This window comes from Lagopus leucura, unplaced genomic scaffold (genome assembly GCF_019238085.1).
Source record: "Lagopus leucura isolate 7727_CA_CO unplaced genomic scaffold, USGS_WTPT01 Super-Scaffold_100157, whole genome shotgun sequence".
NCBI classification, from domain to species: Eukaryota; Metazoa; Chordata; class Aves; order Galliformes; family Phasianidae; genus Lagopus; species Lagopus leucura.
This window is the reverse complement of record NW_024962334.1, coordinates 12,821,984-12,845,184: the sequence shown is the minus strand read 5'-3', so window position 1 is coordinate 12,845,184 and position 23,201 is coordinate 12,821,984. Positions and strand designations below refer to the sequence as shown.

At 38.3% G+C, this 23,201-nt stretch overlaps 1 protein-coding gene across 1 annotated transcript in view; it reads left to right on the top strand.

The window, feature by feature from the left end:
- RBMS3 (RNA binding motif single stranded interacting protein 3) overlaps nt 1-23,201 on the top strand; it is a 698,683-nt gene that overhangs the window by 90,789 nt on the left and 584,693 nt on the right. The window contains exon 2 of the mRNA XM_042888083.1: nt 9,861-9,929. Coding sequence (XP_042744017.1) covers nt 9,861-9,929 — 69 coding nt within the window. The remainder of the gene's footprint in view (nt 1-9,860; nt 9,930-23,201) is intronic.

Genomic DNA, 23,201 nt, shown 5'->3' with positions numbered 1-23,201 from the left:
AAATCTTACAGCAAATACATGCATAACAGTGTAACTGGGAAAGATGAATGGCTACTCCACATTTAGCAATTAGTCTGCTAGATTTAAGGGCTTTTAGAAGAATTTATTGCTGCGGTGTGTCTTGATCGTGGTGCAGGGAGGGCCATCTGAAGAAGTAGGGATGATATTTTTTTTCAGTTATTGCTGCTCTAGCCACTATGTCGCATCTCTCCTGCTGCAGTGACAGGCGTGTCGGAATGCCCGTCTCACCTCGTGATTTACGTTGTATGATGGGCTTGGGAAAGCATGAGCACAGGTGGGACTTGAGGAGTGTGCGCAGGGGCTCAGATGGGGAGGAGAGCCTAAAGACTTGTGCTTCTGGAAGGGGAAGGTTGGTGGAGATGAGGGGTAGGATCTCACAGCTTTTATATATATATGAGCGTGCTGTTTGCAGGCGAATGTTGTCTGGATTACTAGGCTGTCTATACAACAATCATACCAACACGTTGCTTTGGCCATAACCGTGGTGATGTGGATCCTTTGCAAAACTGTGTTCTCTGTAGAAGTGTTTGCAACAAAATGAAAGTGCTTTCTGTGCCCAAGAACCCAGAAAGTTTGCTATGGTGGCCAATAGGAGTAAACCATGTACTTCACAGTCATAGCAGCTGTCACTGATGGCAGACATTTTATGTTAACTCTGACTACCATCAAAATGCATTATAAAGTCACCCTTCTTATTTGCCAGCTTCTTAGGTCAGCTGCCGATTATAGAATATCAGTACTGATTCAAATTCAAACGCTACTTTTTGTACTTGGTGTCTTTTTAATCTTTTTAGGCAAATGAGTGCGAAACCAAATTTCTGCACTGTCACTAGAGCCAAAGTAGCAAACAACTGGATTTCCTCCTTCCTCCTGTACTGAAGTTTAATGCAGCCAAGCATTTGTGCTACCAAACTCATTGGAATCTAAGGTCACTGAATGACAGAAACCTTGCTCAAGATCTTATTGTTACACAGCTATTTACCTAGTTTTGTATTTTTTGAGTTTATCTTCCCTTGTCTCCTGGTTTGAGAACGAACTTTTCCTCCCACCTAATCCCTTACTTGCTCTAAAGTCAAGGTGGTCTGCCTCATTTCATTCCAGCCTGAGGCTCTCCCAAGGATTGGACCACTCTGAAAAGTATGAGGCTGGCTCCTCATCCTACCTTATTATTCTATTGCTATGAAGCACAGCAGGAATTTCACTGCCTCCCTATTTAAAAGGTACTCAACTTTTAACACATCACATATGTATTTGAGTGCTTTTAATGTGGTGTTGAAGATGTGTCAGATGCCCTCCCTGCAGCCCAAAGGCACAATAGCATGCGCCTAAATCTTCTAAGAAATTACACCTTAATTGTGTTTATATCACTGTTTTCTCTTGTGACAGCACTAACTGAAATTGATTGCTTGTTTTTGTTGTTTTGTGAGTAATCTTGGAAGCGAACATCATGGTCTTTGCCAGACACCAATACTCACTGTCTTTCTGTGTTTCATCTGCTTAATAACTACGTATCTGTAAAAGGTATGAAAGATGGATTTCTGAGGTGCATTTCTTTTCATTACAACAATAATTCCTACCTTTCCAATACATCCATATTGGAAATATGTTTCTCTTTTCAGTTCTTTGGAATATGTTTGAAATTAGTTTGCAAAATTTTGGGCTAAGCGTTTTGCTTATTGCTTCCTGGTCTTAATAATTGAGCTGGAATTGCAAGCATTTTTTCCCTAACATCTAATTAACTTTTGAATGCTTTAAAAATTTGATTCTTAAAAGAATGGCTCATTTTCTAGAAAATGACTTTTTGTCGTTCACTTTTACCTACCTCACCATTAAAGAGATCCTAAGAGTACCTCCTCCACCTTTCTATGGTTGCAGTATTTGCAAATAGAGGTTGTTTGAAAATAAATAATAAAAATTAAATTTTTAACCTCTCCTGAACCTTCGTGATTCATAACCCTGCCTTCCAGTGCTGAAATACATATGAAATATTCTTATTAGTACATCTGCTGTCTGCCTACTTCTACTTTAATTTCTGCAGTACTGTCTTTTGTGTCATTTTGTCAAAGCTCATCTTTTTTGACTTCACTGTAATATTTAATGTAAGTTTAATTCTGAATTCTTTGAACATTAATAAAAGATGGAAAGACACATCTTCATGAAAGCATTCGTTGTTTTGTATTTCAAGCTGTTATCATATTTTTGACTACTCTGTATTTTATCTCTGAATGTCTTTGTTAGACTTCTTTTTGGCCACTTTGATATTTCTTTAACACCTCAAGCTTGATATCCTCAAAGATCCTGGGTCACTTTCAATATTTTGTCTGAAATTTTAATGGAACAAATATCTATCAGAATTCATGTTGAAAAAGGACAGCTCTCACTGCAATGACATTCTTCTGGGTTCCAGCTTCAAATCCACATATAACTGTTAAGCTAATTAATAAACCTATGCAAACTTTTGAAGACAGTCACATCTTTCAGTCTCACAAAACTAATTCTATTCTACTGTCGGCCGTAACCAATACTGTCTTTTTTTAATAGTTTTTTATTTAGTCAGGGAAAAAAGAGGGAGGCTGTGGGACATGAACACTGTTATATGTTCCTTCAAGTTCCTCTGGTAATGCAGTTTATATTTCATTATGTATTCTTTCAATATGAGTAAACATCCTGATAATATCACTATTGTCAGGCTCCCTCACTGATTGTGTGAAGTTACTGACAGCTGAGAATGTAACATTATTCAACTTAATAAGATATTTTGTGCCTTGTAGGTTTTTTCTTTCTTTTTCTTTTTTTTTCCCCCCAAAAACAGCTCCTAACTTTTACAAATAAAATTTCATTTTCATCTCTCTTGTATGTCTGTGATGTACTCTTGTACCTTTTCTGTAGTACTCAGGATAATTTTTGACCTCAAATTATCAAATGTTTCCATATTTTAGTTTTTCTCATCTTTCTCACTCAGCTGAGATGATTTTTCCCTCCTTATCTTTCTGTGTATTCCCAGGTCTTGTGGCTTTCTTACAATTTCTTAATTCTACATTTTATGGGATAAGGATGCCAACTTTATGTTAACTCTATCTGGAAGACTTGAGGGTTGTTCTTCAATCTCTTTGCAGCTTATCTTCAGACTCTCTGGCTTCGGGAGAAAGTGCTGACTATGTAGCTAATCATGGAGTAGAATCCCCAAGGAGATGGAAAGTTCTTTCCCCATATTAAAATTCCTAAGGATGAAGTTGCTGTTTTTCACTTACTGTAACTGTTGTTCAGATTGTTTGTGACTCAGTTAAATGACACTGATTTCTCAATACAAATGAGAATGAACAAGGAGTTAATGGCTTCAATATTTTTGGCTAGAACTTGACCACCCTTTTCTTCTAATGTAGACCTGATGTGAGGTGTGTAGCACATTCTCTCATACTTTTTTTGCTTTGTGATATTGTCATGGTGTTTGACATATACATATGTGACATACACATGACATACATGAAAGGCTTGTGGACTTTATCCCCATTTAAAGTTGTATTTTGAAATTTCAAATACATTTATTAGTGATTTTAACAGTCATAAAGGAGGCTAATGATCATGAGGCAAAGCTGTTTTACTGAACACAAAACTCTTGATAGGTAAGTGTAAATAGAATCATAGAATCATAGAACCACAAGGTCGGAAACGACCTGTAAGATCATCTAGTCCAACTGTCTTCTCATTACACTGCTACCACAAACTAAACCATATCTTGCAGCTCCTCATCCAGGCGCTTCTTGAACACTGCTAGAGACGGTGGCTCCACCACCTCCCTGGGCAGCCATTCCAGTGCCTGACCACTCTCTGAGAGAAAAAGTTTTTCCTTGTGTCCAACCTAAACCTCCTCTGGTACAACTTGCAGCCATTTCCTTGGGTCCTGTGCAGAGAACAGATTGTGCAGAGAAGACGTTTTCATCCCTGGCTTTTTCCAGATTTTTTTTTTCTTTGAGTGTGCCAAAATATCTATATTAAATTGATGACAAATAGAAAAAAGGAGAATCACAGTTCTGTGACAAGCTCTACATCCTGGTTAAGAGACCATGTCAAATCACTAAACCTAGAGATAGACGAATTGTATTACTTTTGACAATTGCACCTCGACAGTTATGACTTCTCTATGTTGATAACCAACAGTAGGGAGTGGATATAAAATGCAAGTGAGTACATTGAGTGCCTGAGTTCCTATAAAAATGTCCACTGAATGCTTTTGCTTCATCAAAGTCCAAACCCTCAAGTTCACAGAGATATACTCGTATGGTTGACAGCTCAGTCAATATCTCTCCTGCTCTGCCTTTTCCTGTCATAACATTGATTTCTGTAAGCTAAAGGAAGTAATCCCTGATGACATTGTGCAACAAAGTTAAGCAAATATTTTTCTCCACTGACCTCTTTTTTTCAGATACAACTTTCAAATGTGTTTCATTTACAAATTATAAACTTTACATCTCACAGATCTGTTGTGTTTTGCATCTTGACCACTGTATCCAGATCAATTGCTTTCCTAGTGCCTTTTCTTGGTATTACACTTTCACTGGAAAATGTATTTGATGATTCTACTGCTTCATCTCATTAGCACAAAACAATCATTCCACTTTGATATGTGCTTTTCACTCTGCTGCCAAGCTAGCTGAGGTGTGTGCTGTGCCCTCTTTATGTGGAAAAGAAGGCAATATTGTCATACCACATGCTATCATTCCACTATTGTCAGACCCTCTACTTTTTATTCTGTGTCCCAGCCCACTGACCAGCAGTGTTTGCCAGGGAGTTGAAAAAACCTCTGCGTAGCTGTGATGAGGGTGATGTTCCTGTTATTAATCTGATTAGCAAGCTCTTCCTGTCTTTTGTTTCTGTCAATAAGTAAATAAACAAATATCTTGAATTTCACTGTAGTAAGTGCACTACAAAGCAAGCAGTTTTTAAGGGTGTTTCGAAGTTGTTTTAATTATTATTATTATTGTTTTTTAATGTGAAGAAAGACAAGATGAAAATTAATTCTACATTTCTGGTATTGAAGAAGCCATGTATCTTTGACGTATTTTGTATTTGTTTATGTTCACAGTGGTGTTAGATATGAATTTCCAGTGGAATATTGGTAGTGGAAAAATAGGATGAGGTTTTGAAGGGAGCAAGGAATTGTGTATTTATGGTACAGAAGTAAAAATAGCTTCATGGGTGACTGGCACATCTCTAATGAGCAAGCTTCAGTAGGGTCTGTCTCCCCATGGAGCCAGGTGTGATGGCAGATCAGAAGCACTGAGAGTCTCTTTCCACTGAGCTGATTCCTCTGATCTGCTGAGATGGCATTTGTGAGGAAGGGACTGTGGAGGATTTAGTATCCTTATGTGTGTGGGATCCTACCCCACAAAGAGAATCAACAAAGCCTAAGAGTGTCTGGAGCCAGACCAGGGCAAGGTTTGATTGATTTGTAGGCGTGAAGTCCATGTTATTTCAAGAGATAGAGCTGTTTCCAATGTCAGACTCTAATTCCACTAAGTACTATTTTTGATCAGATACAATCAGATTGTCACCTTTGTTATTTAACTTGTGTCAGCAATTAATTATTTACCATTTTCTATACTGCATTATTGTGGGAAAAGATCAATAAATAAAAATAGATAAAACACAGTACTTTAAAAACAATCTCTTCCCTCTCAGTTTGCTATGGTTAGCAGCCAAAGGACTTCCTCTGGTATTTGCTTCTGGGGAGTAATAAAGGACAATTCAGTCATTTATAGTATGAGAGGTTAGTACTTTTCATTTTGCTTCTGTTTCTATTCATGTTCTCCCACTATTCATATCTCTCATATTCATACTTCTGCAGTGAAATGACAAATAGACAAATAAGCCCAACATGTCTGTCAGTAAGCAACAGTTGAATATGGGTCCTTTTTAACAAAGCTTGCTGATTTCACTGTTCAAAATATATGCAAACCTCCAAACCTCCATGAAAATGCTTGTCTAAATAAAGCTTTACAAACAGCACTTCAGAGTCTTAAAATGTTATAGTTGTGAGAGTTTACTGTTACTTGGTTCAGCACATAATTTTTTTGAATTTAAGGAAAAGTAAGTAAATTCTATAGCAAAAAATTAAAAAAAAAAAAAAAAAAAAAGCATCCAGAAATGGCTATATGGCACAGGGCAAGATATATCCTGAGTTTGATGAACAGCTGGATACTAAAGTCTTTATATAAGCAACATCTCCAGTAAAACCAATGAGCAAATCCACTGCTGAATGCTAGCAGGATGTTAGGCCAGGGTGTTCTGCTTTTCTTTCCTAATTTTGAAATTTGGCCTTACAGTTGAACTCTCCTTAACTGGATGAAAAGTACTTACAGACTCCATGTATAATCTTGACTTGCATTGCATGTGGTCATTAATTACCTCAACTTAAGATAGGAATAATAACATTAATGTATGATTTCAGGAGCTTTCCTGTTGAGCTCTATTCAGATTTGCCAGTATTCAAGTAGAAGTTTCTTTCTGGCTTTAGGCTACAGTGTGTACAGTGTTTAGTAGCACAAACCTGAGAAAACAGTTTTCCTGAGAATTGTGTGTAAAGACAGCAGTTTTGCACATCCACTACATCATTTTCTTTTCTTTTATCGGTGCCGCTTCATTGCTATAAAAAGTGCTTTGTTTCTGCTCTCCCTGGGATTTGGGGGCAGCCTGGTGTTTCATCAGCACTCCTGATGCTCAGGCTTGGATCCATCTATGTGCTTGCAGAATGTGTTGCACCTGAAAGGAATCCCCAGCAGATTTTCTTCTTTTGGGCAGACTATTGCCTGAAAGACTACAGTAGCATGCAGCACACTACCTCGTCTTGCTTTTCATTTTTTTTCCCACTACTCTCGGCTCAGATGCCAAAAGCCATATGTCTAAGTAGCATCTTTATTGCTTTCAAAAGTACAGTCTGCTGTCAAAACTAGCTCAGGTTCCTAAAGTTTTCAGCAGAAGCTCATTGGTCTCATAGAGTGACTGGTGGTCACCTGCATCTGTGCAAGTTTACTCCCTTCACAGGTTGGGGGAATTAGGAGAGGAGGTGAGAACATTAGAACAGCTTGGACAAGCAGGTGATTAGAACCATCAGCCTAATTAGTTTTTAATAGTTGGGGAGGGGAGTGATTTTTGTACCTATGTGTAACTAAGAGAATGTTTGTGGGGAACAGGAGGGAGCTGGAAAGTGGATGTCTGGCTGTAAAATTAGTTTACCATAGGGACTTCCTGGAAGTCTTGGGAGAGTGGATTGCAGCTTGATTTAGATGTTTCAAATGATGCTGTCAGGGAGCACTACAAGACCAGAGAGCAGGTTTATGAGCAGGAAGTCTTTAAATATTCTACATGTGTTTTCTTTGTTTCTTGAAAGGGAGAGTGGTGAGGAAGGTAGTTTTCCCTGAAGTAAAGGAAGAGGTTTAAGGGGCTAAGTGCAGCTAGGCTCTCCCTGTTAAAGTGCCTTGTGAAAACGTTATGCCTTGAGGTCTCCTTTATAGTACGTGCTGCATGCAGAAGCTATTCATCCAGCAGAGTTTATGCTGTAGCTTCTGATCTTGGCTGCTAGGCATAAATAGCCAAGCTCCTAGAGGTAAGTGGCTGGCTAATCCCTGCTGATTTTAGGGAAGCAGGAGTGTATGTGTGTGCACATGCTTGGAGTTTGTTCATGTGTATGAATCTGTAATATTTTTGTGTCACCTGTTTCAGAAGTTCTAACACCTGAGACAGCCTGAGGGTATTGTCTAGCCTTAAAGCTTTTCCCGTAGTCTGATGAACCTTGGAAAGAAGCAAAGAGTGAAATGTTTCCGGAACTTTTCACTACTCTGTTCAAAATAATCTCATATGGATGCTTGGCGGATGGATGGAGGGGGGAAGGGGAAGAAAGGGGGATGGAACTGCATGTCTTTTTGCTGTAACTTAGTTTTTTGTTTGCTTTTTTTTGCAAAGGATAGTGGTGGAGAGTTGGGGAAAGCAAACGTTGGCAGAGAGAGGGAATAAATGCTGAGATCAAATCTTTTATACTACTGTTTTTATAGGTATTCTTAAATGCTTGCATCTTAATCAAATGGGAGGGTAGGGGTTAACATCTGACAACTTCTGTGGGTCTTGTCCTTTCTTGTTTGCAAAGGTAGGGAAAAAAAGAAAAAATCCAATGCCCTTGTCTTTAAGGTATACATTGTTGCCTAGCCTGGAAAGGGTTCTTCTGTTTCTTTGTAATATTATGATACTGTTTCTCTGTGGGATATCTTTCTGGGGGATGTCCTTGAAACTGAAAAATTTCAGCTATCTTGTTACTCAACTTATTATTCATGGATTCACCAATCTTCCTTCTGAAGCAGAAGAAGATAGTTTTCATAAATTCTCATAAAGCTGAAATCAACGTTGTGTGCATTTTCTCTTCTGAAGTTTTTATCAAAAGGGATATTCTGTTGCAGGCTATAAGCGCTCATTAAAAATGCTTATCCTTCTAAAGGCGTCCGTTAGAAGCTAAATACACTGTACAGTAATGCTAATGATTAAACTTGTAAAATAACTGTTTTCTGATAGACCAATACAAAAGCACCATTACAACAGTGGCTGTTTCTCATTAGCAGGAATGACGTGCCAGTTCTAGAATAAGTAATGATGTAAAAACCCTAGTGGTTATAACTGGCATAGAAATGTATTATATCCTTGAGTATTAAAAGCCATATGCTATTTCTTTTCATAGTACAAAAAGTATGCTACATTGCCATATAAATTTTAAATTGATTATCTTGCTTACTTTTTTAAAGTATAATTTGTCCATATGGTTCAAATATGAATGACTCCTTATTGTCATATTATCATCTTGTTGACCTAGTGTGCTTATAAGGCAGCATCCCATGTCTGGATAGTCTATATGAGCGCAAATCTCGTGAATAGGTAGCTTATTTTATTTATTTTTTTTTATCACTAAACATGCGTGTTACTGAGGGGTGGATTTAGGGGAGCTCTGTGTCATGCTGAGTTCCAACATAAACTAGCAGTAAGTGATGTAGAAGCACACAGTCTAAAAACTGTGGATAACATACATTAAAATCACCATTGGTATTCTGTTAGCTCTCATATTGCATCCATTCTTCTGTGCTGTCAAATGCAGTTCGAAGAGTTGCGTGCATATGATGCACAAAATATGAATATAGAAATCCATGGCATGGACTTTTTATTTGTGCTTTCAAAAAGTGCAAGATGAAAGAAATGCAGGGATTAATCACAAAGACTAATTTTCTTATAAGAAAGTTAGTAAGTAACTAGTGTATCTTATAACGTATTTTAAAAGATCAGAGTTTCACTTGTGTTTGAGGTGGAGGGATCCTGAAAGAACACATTTGCTTCACTTTCTGTGAGTTAAAAATAGCTTCCATATAACTTGTATGAAGTCTGGAATGAAACATCACTATTGAGTTTGGGGGAAAAAAAAGACGTAACCTCCCAAAGCAAGCAGACAAACTTCTTTAATGATAACTTTCTGAAATCAATTAGAATTTAGAACAAGTTTGCTTATAACTGAATGAATTACTTGGTTGAAAGGCAGTGCTTTGCAGCCCAGGTTTATAATAGGGTCTGGCATTAAATTTACAGTCTAAGTGACACGCGGAAGTTGAGGTGAAAATTGGGGTACTGAGATTCAAGGCTAAAGGGCATTGCTAACAAATCAAGCAAACTTCTTTCACTTCTGATTTACTATATCATATGTATAGTTTCTTGAGATTGTTTTTTTTTTACCATGGTATTTTACATGCTAGAAACTGAAGGCCATTGTAAATGTTGGTGAATATTTGAGATATCAATCTTTTATTTTGCAGAGAACTACAGCCAGCAAGACTTCAAGTGCTCCTTCCTACAGCAGATGGTCCAGTTCACAGCCCCATCAGGTAATTTGCCCTTGTCAGAAAGGATATGAAACTCTGGTTGATGCATGATTCCTTTTAAAATGAATCTATGAGGAGAATTACCTACCTGTGTTTATCTGTGTGTAGGTCATGCTGATCTGAGGTGGTTGCAGGACATTTTATGGCAGACAGTTAGATTCAATTGATGCTTACAAAGAGGCTTCCTCTAATGCATTTATGTGGAAAATGGTTTGTGTGAATCATTATGTTTGGATGAGGGGCCCAGAATACATACCTTTGCATTAAATAGATCAGTTGCCTGCTAATATCAAATGCATTTACATGACTCAAGGTCTAGACAAAGAGAGATGGAGAACCTCTGGGGAATCTGATTATAGATTAGGATATGCCTTATATTTTCTCTAGAAAAGATTCAGTAATGGTTATTTCTGGGAAAGAGGGGGAAGATCAGCCCAAAGATCTGAATGTAGGGATTAGATTGCAAACTTTTGAAGTTTATCTTCTGTAGAATATAGTTTGTGTATGATGAAGTATGATATTTGCATGTGGGGCATCAAAGAATTTTGCATGCAATAAAAGGATTTCTTGTCTGCTAATATTAAATGCACTTGGTTGGCTTGCGACCTACATAAATTAGTAACCAGAACAATGACCTGGAAATTAAATGATGGATCAGGACCCATTTCCAGAAGTCTGTGTTACTGTTAGTGGCCAAAAGGTGGAGGCAAAGAGGCAGCAGTATTGTGTCAATGTAGCAAAAGAACTGTGACAGTCTGAAAGTGGGATTTGTGAGGCTAAGTGCATTTTTTTTGAGGCATGTTATCTGGACAGGGAGGCTTAAAGTCTTATGTGTGCATAAAAGAAGATACAATAGTAAAAAGAGTGATAGTATTAAACACGTTATATCACATTATATAGTTCAAGACAAAAAGAAAACCAGAACAAAGATTTGGGATCTTAATGATGGATTGCGACCTATCCCGCACTCTAGGGAATTTCTCCATGAAGGATTAGGTAATAGTTGAGTTCAAAAGTGGAGGCTGGAAGGCAGATACAGTAGGTCACCTGAGCAAAAGGGCACGTGTATTTGTATGAAAATGAAGATTGATTTGTTAAACTTTAGAAAATGGTCATGACAGTGGTTAGTTGCTGGCAGGTAAGTCCAGCCCAAATACCTGTACTGTGGGTCAGCTCTCTCTTACTCTCTGCCAGCGATGGTAATGTATGAAGTCATGTTTGCCCACATGCCTTCCTTCCCCAGATATTTTTCCACTACTTAGAACAAATAAGTTGTGAAGTGAATGTGTGCACTTGCATTCTGGAAGGTCAGCTGTATCCTGGGCTGCATCAAAAGAGGGGTGGCCAGCAGGGAGAGGAAGGAGATTGCCTCCTCCTGCTATGCCCTCGTGAGGCCCTATTTGGAATACTGTGTTCAGGCCTGGGGCTCCCAGCACAAGAAAGATAAAGAGCTGTTGGAGTGGGTCCAGAGGAGTGCCACAAAGTTGGTCAGAGGGCTTGAACACCTCCTTTATGAAGAAAATTTGAGGGAGATAGGCTTGTTTAGCCTGGAGAAGAGAAAGCTCTTGGGAGATTTTATTGGGGCATTCCAGTACTTGAAAGGAGTTTATAATCAGGAGAGGGATTGACTTTTTATATGATGTGAGAAATAAAAGAGCGGAGATTTAGTTTAGATGTTAGGAAGGATTGTTTTTACTCAGAAGATGGTGAGGCACTGGCACAGGCTGCCCAGAGAAGGTGTGAATGCCCTTTTCCTGGAGGCATTCAAGGCCTGGTTGGATGTGGCTGTGGGCAACGTGATCTGCTGTGTGTCAACCCTAGCCATGTTAGGAGGTTGGAACCATATAGATGATCTTTATGATTCCTTCCAACCTAAATGACTCTGTGATTCTAAGAAATACGCAGAGGAACTTGTAAACTGAAACCAAAGATAGGCAATTGTTTTTGTTTCCTGACTATCACTAATTATTGTAAATTATTTTTTCATAAAAACTTGTTACTTAGTGTTTCTGTGGTTTTATCAAAGCCAACCCTTTCTTGACTACAGACAAGCAAATGACTGACTTGAAATGGAGGATTTCCACTAAAGCAACTTTCTCTATCAAAACTTGGGTTTGTTTAGTACTGATGATGTTTAAGTTGCTTTCCCCAAATTTCTACTTCTGCTCCTTTCCAGTGTCTTTCCACCTTTGCTGCTGCTGTTCCTTATTTTTTAAAAATAAATTTATATATACCAAAAGAGGGAAAGCTTCCAATATATTAAATCTTGATCTTGAAAACTAAAGCTAGAGAAACTATGAATTTCATTTATATTCAAGTAGGAATGGGAAAGATGGCTAAATGCTTTGTGGAGTTCATTACCTGTTTCATCATCCTGAACAGTTTTCTTAATATTTTTCTCTGGGAACTGTAAGAATATTCTTTGTCCCATCTATGTAACGCTGTGCTCGTTCTGCTTGCTGAAATTTGTGTACTTTTTCCCTCTCTCTTCTTAGGCTTCAAGTTTTCATTTTTGGTCAGGAGGAGATGAAGAATGTGTGGGAAATGTTAATTTATTTTACTGGTAATTGTATACCCCATCCTAGGGGATTGCAAAGTGATCAGGGACAAGTGCATGTGGTGTTGATTTTTAAATCTCCTGAAACATATTCCAAAAGACAAGTGTCACATTAGCAATATGTACGCATGGAGTTCTACTAGAATGCACAAGACTGAAATAGTAACGATGGTTCTCCTCTTTCTGCATGTTTGAATTGGTTATTAAGCTTAATTGGAGTTGCATTCCTAAGTCAGGAGGAGTTGATCCTAACAGATTGTAAGAAATGCACTTTACACTCTACGCACTTGATTTCCTTCTGAGGTGGGAGGGAAAAGATAAGTACATAATAAAGATTGTTTGTAGCGTTACAATCCTGTCAGATTCCTGGTAGAGCTTTAGGATTAACTACCAGGAATGTTCTTTGAAAGGATGTCTAGACCATCCAAGATCTGCAGGGGGAAAAATGTTGTAATGTGTTAAATCATGCCTGCGGTAATTCTCCTCCATCTGTGTTGTACCCTGCATCTTTTAATCTCACCTTCCTTTGCCATTCACGCTCAAATCTTCTTGTTTTCATCCTTGTTTATTGTAAGCTTTCTGTCTTCTATGTTTTGGGTTTAGTAAGCTTATGAACTTGCCTCACAGATATTACAAATGTCAGTTCTAACTGGGAACATGTGAAGCCCTGCTGTGGTTCAGTTTGGGAGGCCTCAGTACTGCGGTGCACTCTCATGAGCTGAAAGTGGCAAAATATTTGCATTGGATCAGAGATTCATATTCAGCCTTGCAACTTGCCAGAATCTATAAATAGTTTTCATAAACATTTTTTAAAGTTGGATTTTGAAGGAAGATTAAAGTGCATATTGTCTACGTTTTCTACAGCCTCATGCAGTGCACACAGTGAAGGCTTTTCCACATATTGTACAAGAATTCACACAGAAATCTAATAGAGCTACATGACTTAGACCTTTGATGGATCTAAGAAATGTTAAAGTTAAATTGATTTCCTCTTTCCCTCCTCCAAGTTTTCTTTTTTCATTTCCTCTGTATGTGTCAAGTATGAAGGCCCATTGGGTGAGAGATCTTGAAAGGGTCCCACAGGTGGGGTCAATGAGTCACTGAATACAACAGATTTCTTTTACTGAATTATTCTACTTTCTACTACCTAGACATGCTTATATTTTGTTTTGGATGAGCTGAATTATGTTTATCTAACTCAAATACTCTATCTGGGGACAGTTTTTAATAAGTTCCTATTAACTCAACACTCTCATGGGCATGTGGAATTTATGTGCTTGGGTCTTCTGATGTGAAACTGTTCAGAATTTTTTTTTTTTTATCCTACCCCTTGAGCCTGGGAAAGTGTCGTGCTGCAGGGGAGGCATCCTTAGAACTTGATTAAGAGGTTCCTTCTGACTGCCCTGGGAAAGACACATTACTACCTGCTTCAAACTGGCTTTTTTTGAGCATTCCACTTTCTCAGTGTCAGAATAAGAAGCCAGTAGTCTAAAAGGTTGATCTTTTTGAAGCCAAGGAATTAATCTATTTAATTAGAGGATTGAGAGTGAGCAGGGAAGCCAAACTGAATCTCAAATTCTGAACTGGCTTCCAAGGAGCTGTGTTAGACCTTAACGGCTCCAAATGCATTAAACTTGCTTGAGGGATGGAATCAAGGAGAAGATACAAATGTACACTAATGAGCTAACATTACCTATGCTGCCTTTCTTGATGTTTCTTGATGTGTGAAGAATTCTGTAGCAATTTTGGAAAAAACTCTAAAGTGAGTTTAATTTTTATGTGGTACTCTAAAGACCATTTGTGCTTACTGCTGATGAAAATGAAGGAGAAAGTGGAACTTAGTCATATCATCATGCCTAATATCTAATCCAATGTTGCTTTTGCTGAGTGAGATGGCAGCCATAGCATAGTGTCTCACAGTGTTGATGTATCTATATATGGGATGCCCTGTCTCTTGCTAGGAACAGAGGTATACAGGCAGAGTGGGACACAAGGCACTTGATATTGGAGTTCAGCTATTCCTAGAAGCAGTTTTAACGGTGATACCTTCCTGCTGAATGAAGGAGAATCTTTTCTTGCTTGTGAGCATACAAGTCAGTTTGTCAAGAGAAACCAATCACTTAGTCTCTTAGCTGGCACTTTCAGGACAATATTACAGTTATTTTGCACAAGGATTTCTGGAATTTAGAGATGGTTAGATTAACTTACTTTCTAAAATAGTAAAAACAGGGATTTTTAGTCCTATGTACTAAAGGAGCCTGCAGAAAAACTGGCACCTTAAATGCCATTTAAAAATAAGACTGAACACTTCAACATCTTTCCCCATCCCATCTCTATCACCAAAACATTAGTTTGAGCTAATGAAACAAAAATACAGGAAATAAAATGATGTCCAATGGGCCAAGGGACTGGAACATTTTCAGCCAGAGTTGCTGCTCTGTCTTTCTGGTGTTGGCAGCACAAGCTTCTTGCTTTCTTGTAGATAGTCAAAGCTTTGTCCCTTGCTGAACTCTGCATCAGTACCTTAATTAAGGTCAGAATGTGTGGGTTTTTTTTTCTTTAATATCCTGCTCTTTAAACATAAAGATAAGTAGTACATTTTAGTACGCAGTGGTTAGCAGCTTTCTTGGGACTTGGAACAGACAGGGATGATGATAACCACTCAGTGTAGGACCTGAATTTAAAACAGGCTAACTCTTTTGCCATAGAATTTGGTAATTTATTGTGCAGTTTCTTCATGACTAAGACAATAGGAGTCCCAATGCAGAAGAAGGAACATATATTTCAACTTACTATAGTAGCTGCTTCATTGAATTTCAGATCTTAGATTTTAGTATATATAATTTCTATCTTTCCTACTTGCTTTTCATTATTAGAACCAGTCTCTTTCCAATCTTCCCTTTCACTTGGATTTTAGCTTTGTATTCTTCCTGCATGGAACAGTAACATCTTGATAATCGTAGAAAACCCCAGCTGAAAGGGACCCACAAAGATCATGAAGTTCAACTCCTGACTCCACACTGGACACTCAAAGTTCAAACCTTATGTCTGAGAGCATTGTCAAAGTTCTTCAACTCTGACAGCTTGGGGCTTTAAGCACTCCACTGGGGAGCCTGTTCCAGTGCCCAACCACACTCTGGTGAAGAAATCTTTCTTAATATTCAGTCTGATAAGAAGATAATTATATGTAGACATCAGTTCAGTAGCTTCTTCCTTGGTATGCGAGTCCAAACTGAATTTTATGCTCAATCACTCAGTGCAGGACTAGAGTGTTTATTATAGAGTTTTCAGAAGCTATGCTGGCTATGGCTATTGGTAGCAGTTTGAATGGTTCAAGCAGCAGTAATAATAGTAATTGGGATTGTTGCAACCTGCTTGTATCAGAAATAAGAGGTGCTCATTTATTAGATCAGGGAGACGAGTGAGTTTCCTTTATGGCATTTGTCACGTTACCTGAACACAAAGGTTATTGAAGCACTTGTGTATAACCAAGATGTTATAATTGCAATATAATCAAAAGAGTAAGGCAAAGCTGTATAACCAAGATGTTATAATTGCAATATAATCAAAAGAGTAAGGCAAACAAGGATCACAAAAGAGAATAAGTAGAAGAGCTTACCCTTGGGTTGAGCTCACTAGAAGATATCAAAGAGGAGAATCTCCAGAAGAGATCCTTCCCCTCTGGTAGCCAGCTCTTAAATAGGTCCAGGAGGGGTGGAGCCTGGCTCCACCCCTTCCGGTAGCACAGGTGAATTGCCTTCACCTGTGCTCCTCTGGCTGACCCATGGCTCACCTCAGGTGATCAATCAGAGGTTCAGGCCGTGACTCAGCAGTTCCCATACACACTTGTTAGCTACAGCTCAGAAGATCCCTTCTGCAAAGTGATGTTTCTTAACTAGTGGATATCTGATTTCAGATACTATAAAAATTCTTGTAGTCAACTGTTCTGGATCTCCCTTGTTGATATGTTTGTTTGTCTTCTTTTGGTGCCTCAAGTATGACTTGAAAAAAAGTCAGTATTAAGAAAGTCGCTGTCTGATGACTCAGCCATTTATTTGCCTTTCTGCTGAGCACTGCAAACTGTCACAGTAAACATTAGGTTAAGTGCCTATCCACTAGAAAATATTCTGAAAGCACCAACAAGTTTCCCAGAAGTCACTGAACAGCTGTCAGATGGCAACAGCATTTTGTCACTATTAACCTAGGCTTGAGCTGTGCCAGTCTGTTCATCTTACTGAGAATGACTTGGTCCAACTACTATGCTTAAACCTTATTGTAAAGGTTGGATGAGATATATGGCAATTTTCCAAAAGCTGGCAAGATAACCCAAGCCACAGAAATATGTTGCTGCCTCCTGGCACTTGGCATGAAACCAAAAGAACTGTAGCAAAATTTAGTGTGTCTAATCAAAGTTAGTGAGGGAAATTTTTCAGTCTTGCAATAAATCATGAGTATAAAATCCCTGAATACTTTCTTGTCATATATCTTCTCAAAAGTATACATACCTCTGAGCCATATATTATAACAAGTTTACATCAATTAAGGCCAGTTCTCATAGCACTTTGGTCCTACTTTTTTGTTATAGTTGTTTATTTTTATTAAATAGTCTTTGGGTAAGCTCTTAAAATGATATGTGGAATTAAGTAAAATGAGTTCCTTGTGGGGATTTCTTTACACAATATCAGACAGACTGGCTGAATGTACTTAACGATTTATTAAAACTCAGTTTGATTTGAAAGCTTGTGTAAGCAAGTATAGATAATAAAAAACTTACTGAAAAGCATGGAATTTAAAGAAATTAGTGAATTCCTAAGTTTGCTGAAAGATTTTTTTTGGGGAAAATATCGATGTCTGATCAGTATTCCAAGTTTGCTGTTATACATAGTATATTAGTTGTTATGTAAATCACAACTTTGTGCTATTTTGCCTATTAATAAGGCTGATCCAAACTCAAGTGAAGTGCAAACTAGTGGTTTCTGATTTTCTTGTTTCATCCCTCATAGCACTTGCCATTTCTTTGTTAAAGATTGCTTGCTCCTTTCTGCTCACTGCAAACCAAGTGATTGATGCTAAAGTTTGAGGCTTCCTCAGTGCAATCTGTGGGCCTCTGCTTCTGGCATGATGCTTTGGGTAAGCCCTCGTTAAGGAAGGCTAAAATTGACAGCTGCTTCCTAAAGTGGAATCTGCTTTTATATTAGGATCTGGAGCTGCAACTTCATGGAGGTCACTGCCAAGGGTAGGGCAGACCTGTTCATCTCTGACTACTGTGCAGGTAACAAGAGACTGTAGCACGCTATTGGATACTCAGTTAAATGCATAGGTACAGCCAGGTGCATAAGCTATTTGTATTGTATGAAGATAATTCTGCCAAATGAGACTGGAAGTAGTTGTACTCAGTCAAGCAGAGTACAATGTAAACTTAGCTTTGAAAAGCTGAGGAGTTCATAAGTAAAATAAGAAGGAGGGAACTCAAAGGAAACTTTTCTTGAGGCCAGTGGTGGAATGAATGAATGTACGTGGCATTATTCAAAGTTTGCTCATATGACTATGATAGTTGTTGGGTTGGCAAAATTACTAACCAGCCTACTGAATTTAATGTAAACTGCAAGTGGGATGAGCACCTCCACCTGGAGGGCTGAAAATAGCAGCAGGTAATGCCTGCTTCCAATATTCCTTTTACTGCTTATGGAGAAGTACTTCAGTCTATCTGATAGCATCAGTTGCCTTCATCCCGCAGTGCTGTCAGCTGTTGTTTCCCTTTGAAAATGAATGAAAACTTGTTTGAAAGCAAGGAATTCTTGTGTAAATGACAAAATATTGTTAACTGTCCTCTGCAATCTACATAACTTTTGCCTCTAGACTTAGCAGTGGATTACTTTTAGTGTCTGTATATGACCACATATGTCATATATGAATATGCATATAAAACTCTGATGACATGAGTCTTAGGCATTAGTTTACATTGTACAACAGCTACATGAATCTAGTATCACAGTTCTGGTCTGGTGCTTTGCAGAAGTTACAAATCTGAATTTTAGTAAACTAATTAAGTTGAATTTTTCAAGACTTTTTAATCTAAAATATTTGTATTGTTACATTTAAAGAAAAAAAAATGCCCCTTTGCCTAACAGTTCTGTTCACTGATTTTTCACTCCCCACACCTGTTGCAGAAGTGCTAAGTTACAGCTTGAACCAGTGATTGAGCAGCTGGTGGAAAAGCAGGGCCAACCCGGGGGTGCTCAGGTGCATGCAATGTATCTGAGTGACTGGAATGGATGGAGCCAGAATCCACCCCTTTCCAGACCTTATTTAAGGGCTGGCCGTGGAGGTAAGGGCATCCTGATGGAGATCTCTGCTTACCTGCAGTCTTCTGAAGGTAAGCAGATTTTCTTCCTTAGTTTCTGCATCCACAGCTGCTGTGGTGGGGCTTGTCCTCATTTGCTGCAGCCTAGGACTTTGCCACCCCACTATTATTGCTGTTCTTTCCATCACGTTATAGCATTACAACGCCCTAGCATTTGTGTGTATTTCCTGTGTGCGTACTGTCTTAATAATCATCCAATGATTCAAATTTTAGAAGTGTATTCTATTTATGTTATTCAAACATGAAACGTGTTTTCATAAAGACTGAACATAATAAGGACTATTTGTAGATATAGTACTGTATTTTTTTCTCTTTAAGCATTGTAGAAAAATACAGTGGTTTGCTTCTTATTGTTAGTCAAGTTCTAAGATACTTTGGGTATTTTGTTGGACTTTCAAGCTGAGGTTCTTTAAGTGTAACCTGGTTGATCTTAAAATGAGCATACAAGAAAGGCTTTGTTTGAAAAGATAATTCTAAACAGCTGTCATAAAAGGTTTTTTTTTCTTTTTTTTTTTTTCCCTAGACTATCTAGCCTGTTATTCTATTTACTTGGTAATTATTTCTGATGACACATTTAAAGTTATTTATTTTGTTGCATGCATACGTATATGTAGTTATGGGAAATGTATGCTTGGTTTGCTGTAGTTTGCAAAGAGAAATATATGCTGTGTTGAGGGAAAGTAATAGCATTTGTGATGACTTCTGTATACATCAAGCTTCCAGAAATGTGTCTGTCAGTTATACTTGTCACTCAGACTTATTTTTTTTAACCTGGTGGAATTTTGTAACGTTTAAAAAGACTAAAACCAATAGGATTCTACAGAAACCTCATTTAAAGTTAATAAAGTAAAAAATTTCTCTGTGTTACGTTTCATATTGTCACCAGAAGTCGTCCCAGCTCTTCTAGAAACTCCCACTTCAAAATTGAGAACTCACTGGAATGTTCTTTCCGTAACTCTTTGACTATTTTTATCTCAGCAAATTGAGCTTATTGATGTTCCCATTGTGAATCTCAACTGCTCCTATATTGCTTGGCCTATTTTGACCAAATTTGGTGAAACAAGGAAAGAGCACACAAGTTTGTACGTGGACTGTAAGAGCAAAGTAGAAGATAGTTATGTCTCATAAATGGTATGCGTGAGACCTCCCCTCATTAGACACCTAGCAACTCATGAGGGGAAAATGATGCTATGGATTTCCTAGCAATAAGATAGGAATCTTAGTGGTGGGTGTCTGTGCTCTTTTAGGAGTGATGCTAAGTTGTCTTCCCTGTGCAGATTTTCATGTTAAGGGATGAGCTCATACCAGAGCTTAAAGAACAAATCAGTTCAAGTCAAACATCTGCAAGAGGCATATACATTCATCAGCAGGCTTTGTTAGTTGTGTTGTTTACACAGCTACATTGTTAAATCTAACAAAATTCTGGATTGGATCAATTGAATTTGAAACTTCTCTGAGGAGCTTATCTCCTTGCTATACCTGGCACGTTATTCCTGACTTTTCTCCTAGTTACCTGGCCAGGTATGGAGTTACTGACAATATTATTTGAAATGCCATATGACTTCACACTAGGGTCTTTCCATTACTCTGCCATTGTATCCCTGATGTGCCCGTGCTAAGAACAAAAATTAGAAAAGAATTTAACATGCTAAAATTTCACTTTACCGAATGACACATTTAATAAAACATATTTTGAAATGTAGGTTCCTTGGTTTTGACTTTGCTGTGACATCTAAAAAGATAAAAGCTGCCAGCGGATGTGATTTTGACAATTGTTAGTAATTCAACTTGATCTTTCTTACTTTAAACTTAATTGTTCTTGGAATGAACAGTTCATAGAGGATTTTTTTCTTTTTAAATGCTGCTTGCTGGCTAATGCAATCAATTTGATGCAAAATATAATTAGCATGATAAGTTGAAGCCTATGTATACTACTGCTTTCTCCCTGCTTCCTTCAGATTGCAAATGCTTTTGTAAGATTGGAAGATAGGTGGGAACAAAAGGGTTTAAGTTATTTTTAGGTGACTTTTGCCCTTCTGTCCTATCATTTGGAAGTAACAGATGATGGACTCTGCTCTTTGTACCCCTCATTTTTCATACTCTTGAAGCCTTAAATCTGGAAAGGAAGTGTGACCAAGAGACCACCTCTGGATTCACCATCAGCCGTTCTAACAACAATGTTGGTCATTTTCCAGAGCAAACACAAGGTTAACCTTCAGAGAACAAACTGCTGTTGTTGAGCTGTGTCCAAGGGGAGATCCAGGGTTAGTTTGTGGATCAGGGCTCATGGCATAGAGTTGTTTGCCTTTTCTAAATGAGTTTCAGACAAAATGTTCTGCAAAATTTTTTACCTTTCCTATTTTTCACGGGGAAGAGTAGGAAGATGTGTGGATTGTTTCAATGACCAAAATGATGATAATTGTTTGATAATTAACCATGCAAATTTGGAGGAAACAATAAATGGATTGACAAACAGTCTGCAGGCTAAATTTTGGGAATAGCTGGAAAATCTAATTTGATTAGAAATGTAAGTTTTGCTTTATAATGAGGAATGACAAGGCATTCTGCTGCAACTTTCATGGTAACTTTAGAGTATCTTTATATAGTATAATTTAAAATGTATGTACCCTGTAACAGGGAAATTGCAATCTTTGTATGAATCATAACAAATTACCGATGGAAAATACCTCTTAAACATAAAGACCAGTTCCTCCACAGATACAATTCACATTAACTCTGGTGAAGAGATTCTCCAATCAACATTGGTGTCTTTGGGTTGTTTTTTGAATGCGGGCTTTTTATAGAGGCACTTTTTCTTAATTTTGGAGTTGGTTTGAAAAAGATTCCTTAACTAAAGATCTCAATATTGCAGTTTTACCTCAACAATTTCTGAGCTCTGCTGTTTCACAATGAAACATAGCCATTGGATACAAGTAAAATTGTATCAGAATGCTTGCTAATCTTCATGTTTCAAGGTGTAGATTAGTTGTCTCCTGACCTGATATTTTAGAATCATAGAATATTCTGAGCTGGAAGGGATTCATAAGGATCATGGAATCCAATTTCTGTCTCCACACAGAACAGCCCAAAATTCAAACCCTATGTCTGAGGATATTTTCCAAATGATCCTTGAACTCCAACAGCTTGGGGCTGTGCCCATCATCCTCTGGTGATGAGTGTTTACCTAACCCCCACCTGACCCTCCCCTGACACAGCTGCATGCTGTTTCTTTGGTCTTCTCACTGTCAACAGAGAGATCAGTGCCTGCCTCTCCCACCCACCTTGTGAGGAGCTGTAGGCTGTGATGAGGTCTCCTCTTCGGGCTGAACAAACCAAGTGACTTCAGCCAGGTCTCATAAGTTTTGCCCTCTGGATGTCTTAGTCCTCTGGATGCTCTCTAATAGTTTTCTATCCTTCATATGTTGTGGTACTGTCATGGCTTGAACCAGTGATTTGAGCACCTGGTGAGAAGGCAGGGTCAATCCAAGGGAGCTCAGGTGCATGTAATCACCCAAGTGACTGGAACAGGTGGAGCCAGGATCCAACCCTTCTCAGACCTCATTTAAGTGTTGGCTTTGGAGACAAGGGCATCCTGATGGAGATCCCTGCCTACTTGAGGCATTCTGAAAGTAAGCAGCTTCTTTCCTTTGCTTCTGTGCTGACAACTGTTGCATTTGAGCAACTCTTCACTTGCAGCAGCCTGGTACTTTGCTACTTTATTGTCCCTGCTGCACTTTCCATTGCATTACAGGTGCCCAAACCTACATGCAGTGCTTGTGGTGAGGCCACACAGAGCAGGAGAGTGCATACCCTTGCCTGGCTGGCAGTCACAGCCTGATGTATCCCAGCGTATGTAAGTACCTTTTGGTTGCTAGGTCATGCTGTTGACAAATATTCAACTTTCTGTCAATCAGAACACCCAGATCTTTTTCTGCTGAGCTTCTTTCCAATCTGTACATGAAGCCAGTGTTGCCCTGCTGCAGGTGCAGAATCCAGCAGTTGCCATGGTTAAACTTAATGTGGTTTCTCTTTTGTTCAGTCAAGATATATTGATATCTTAAAAAAAAAAAAAAAAAAAAAAAAAAAAAAAAAGCCCAAGGCCTTTCAAGTTTGGTGCTTCTATCACTTCACAGCCTTTCAAGTTTGGTGCTTCTACCACTTCTATGTTTTGCTATTCTGTATTAACAGTGAGTGAGTTACCCAGTGGTTAGTGAATGAAAATTGAACTTCTACATGGGATGTTGATACTAACATGAGGTTGAGGGTGATTCTTCTCCTGGCATTTCTGGAGGTTCCACGTCATCATGATGATTGTCTTTAATCTGGAGATATATTTCTGAGAAACCTTGATATT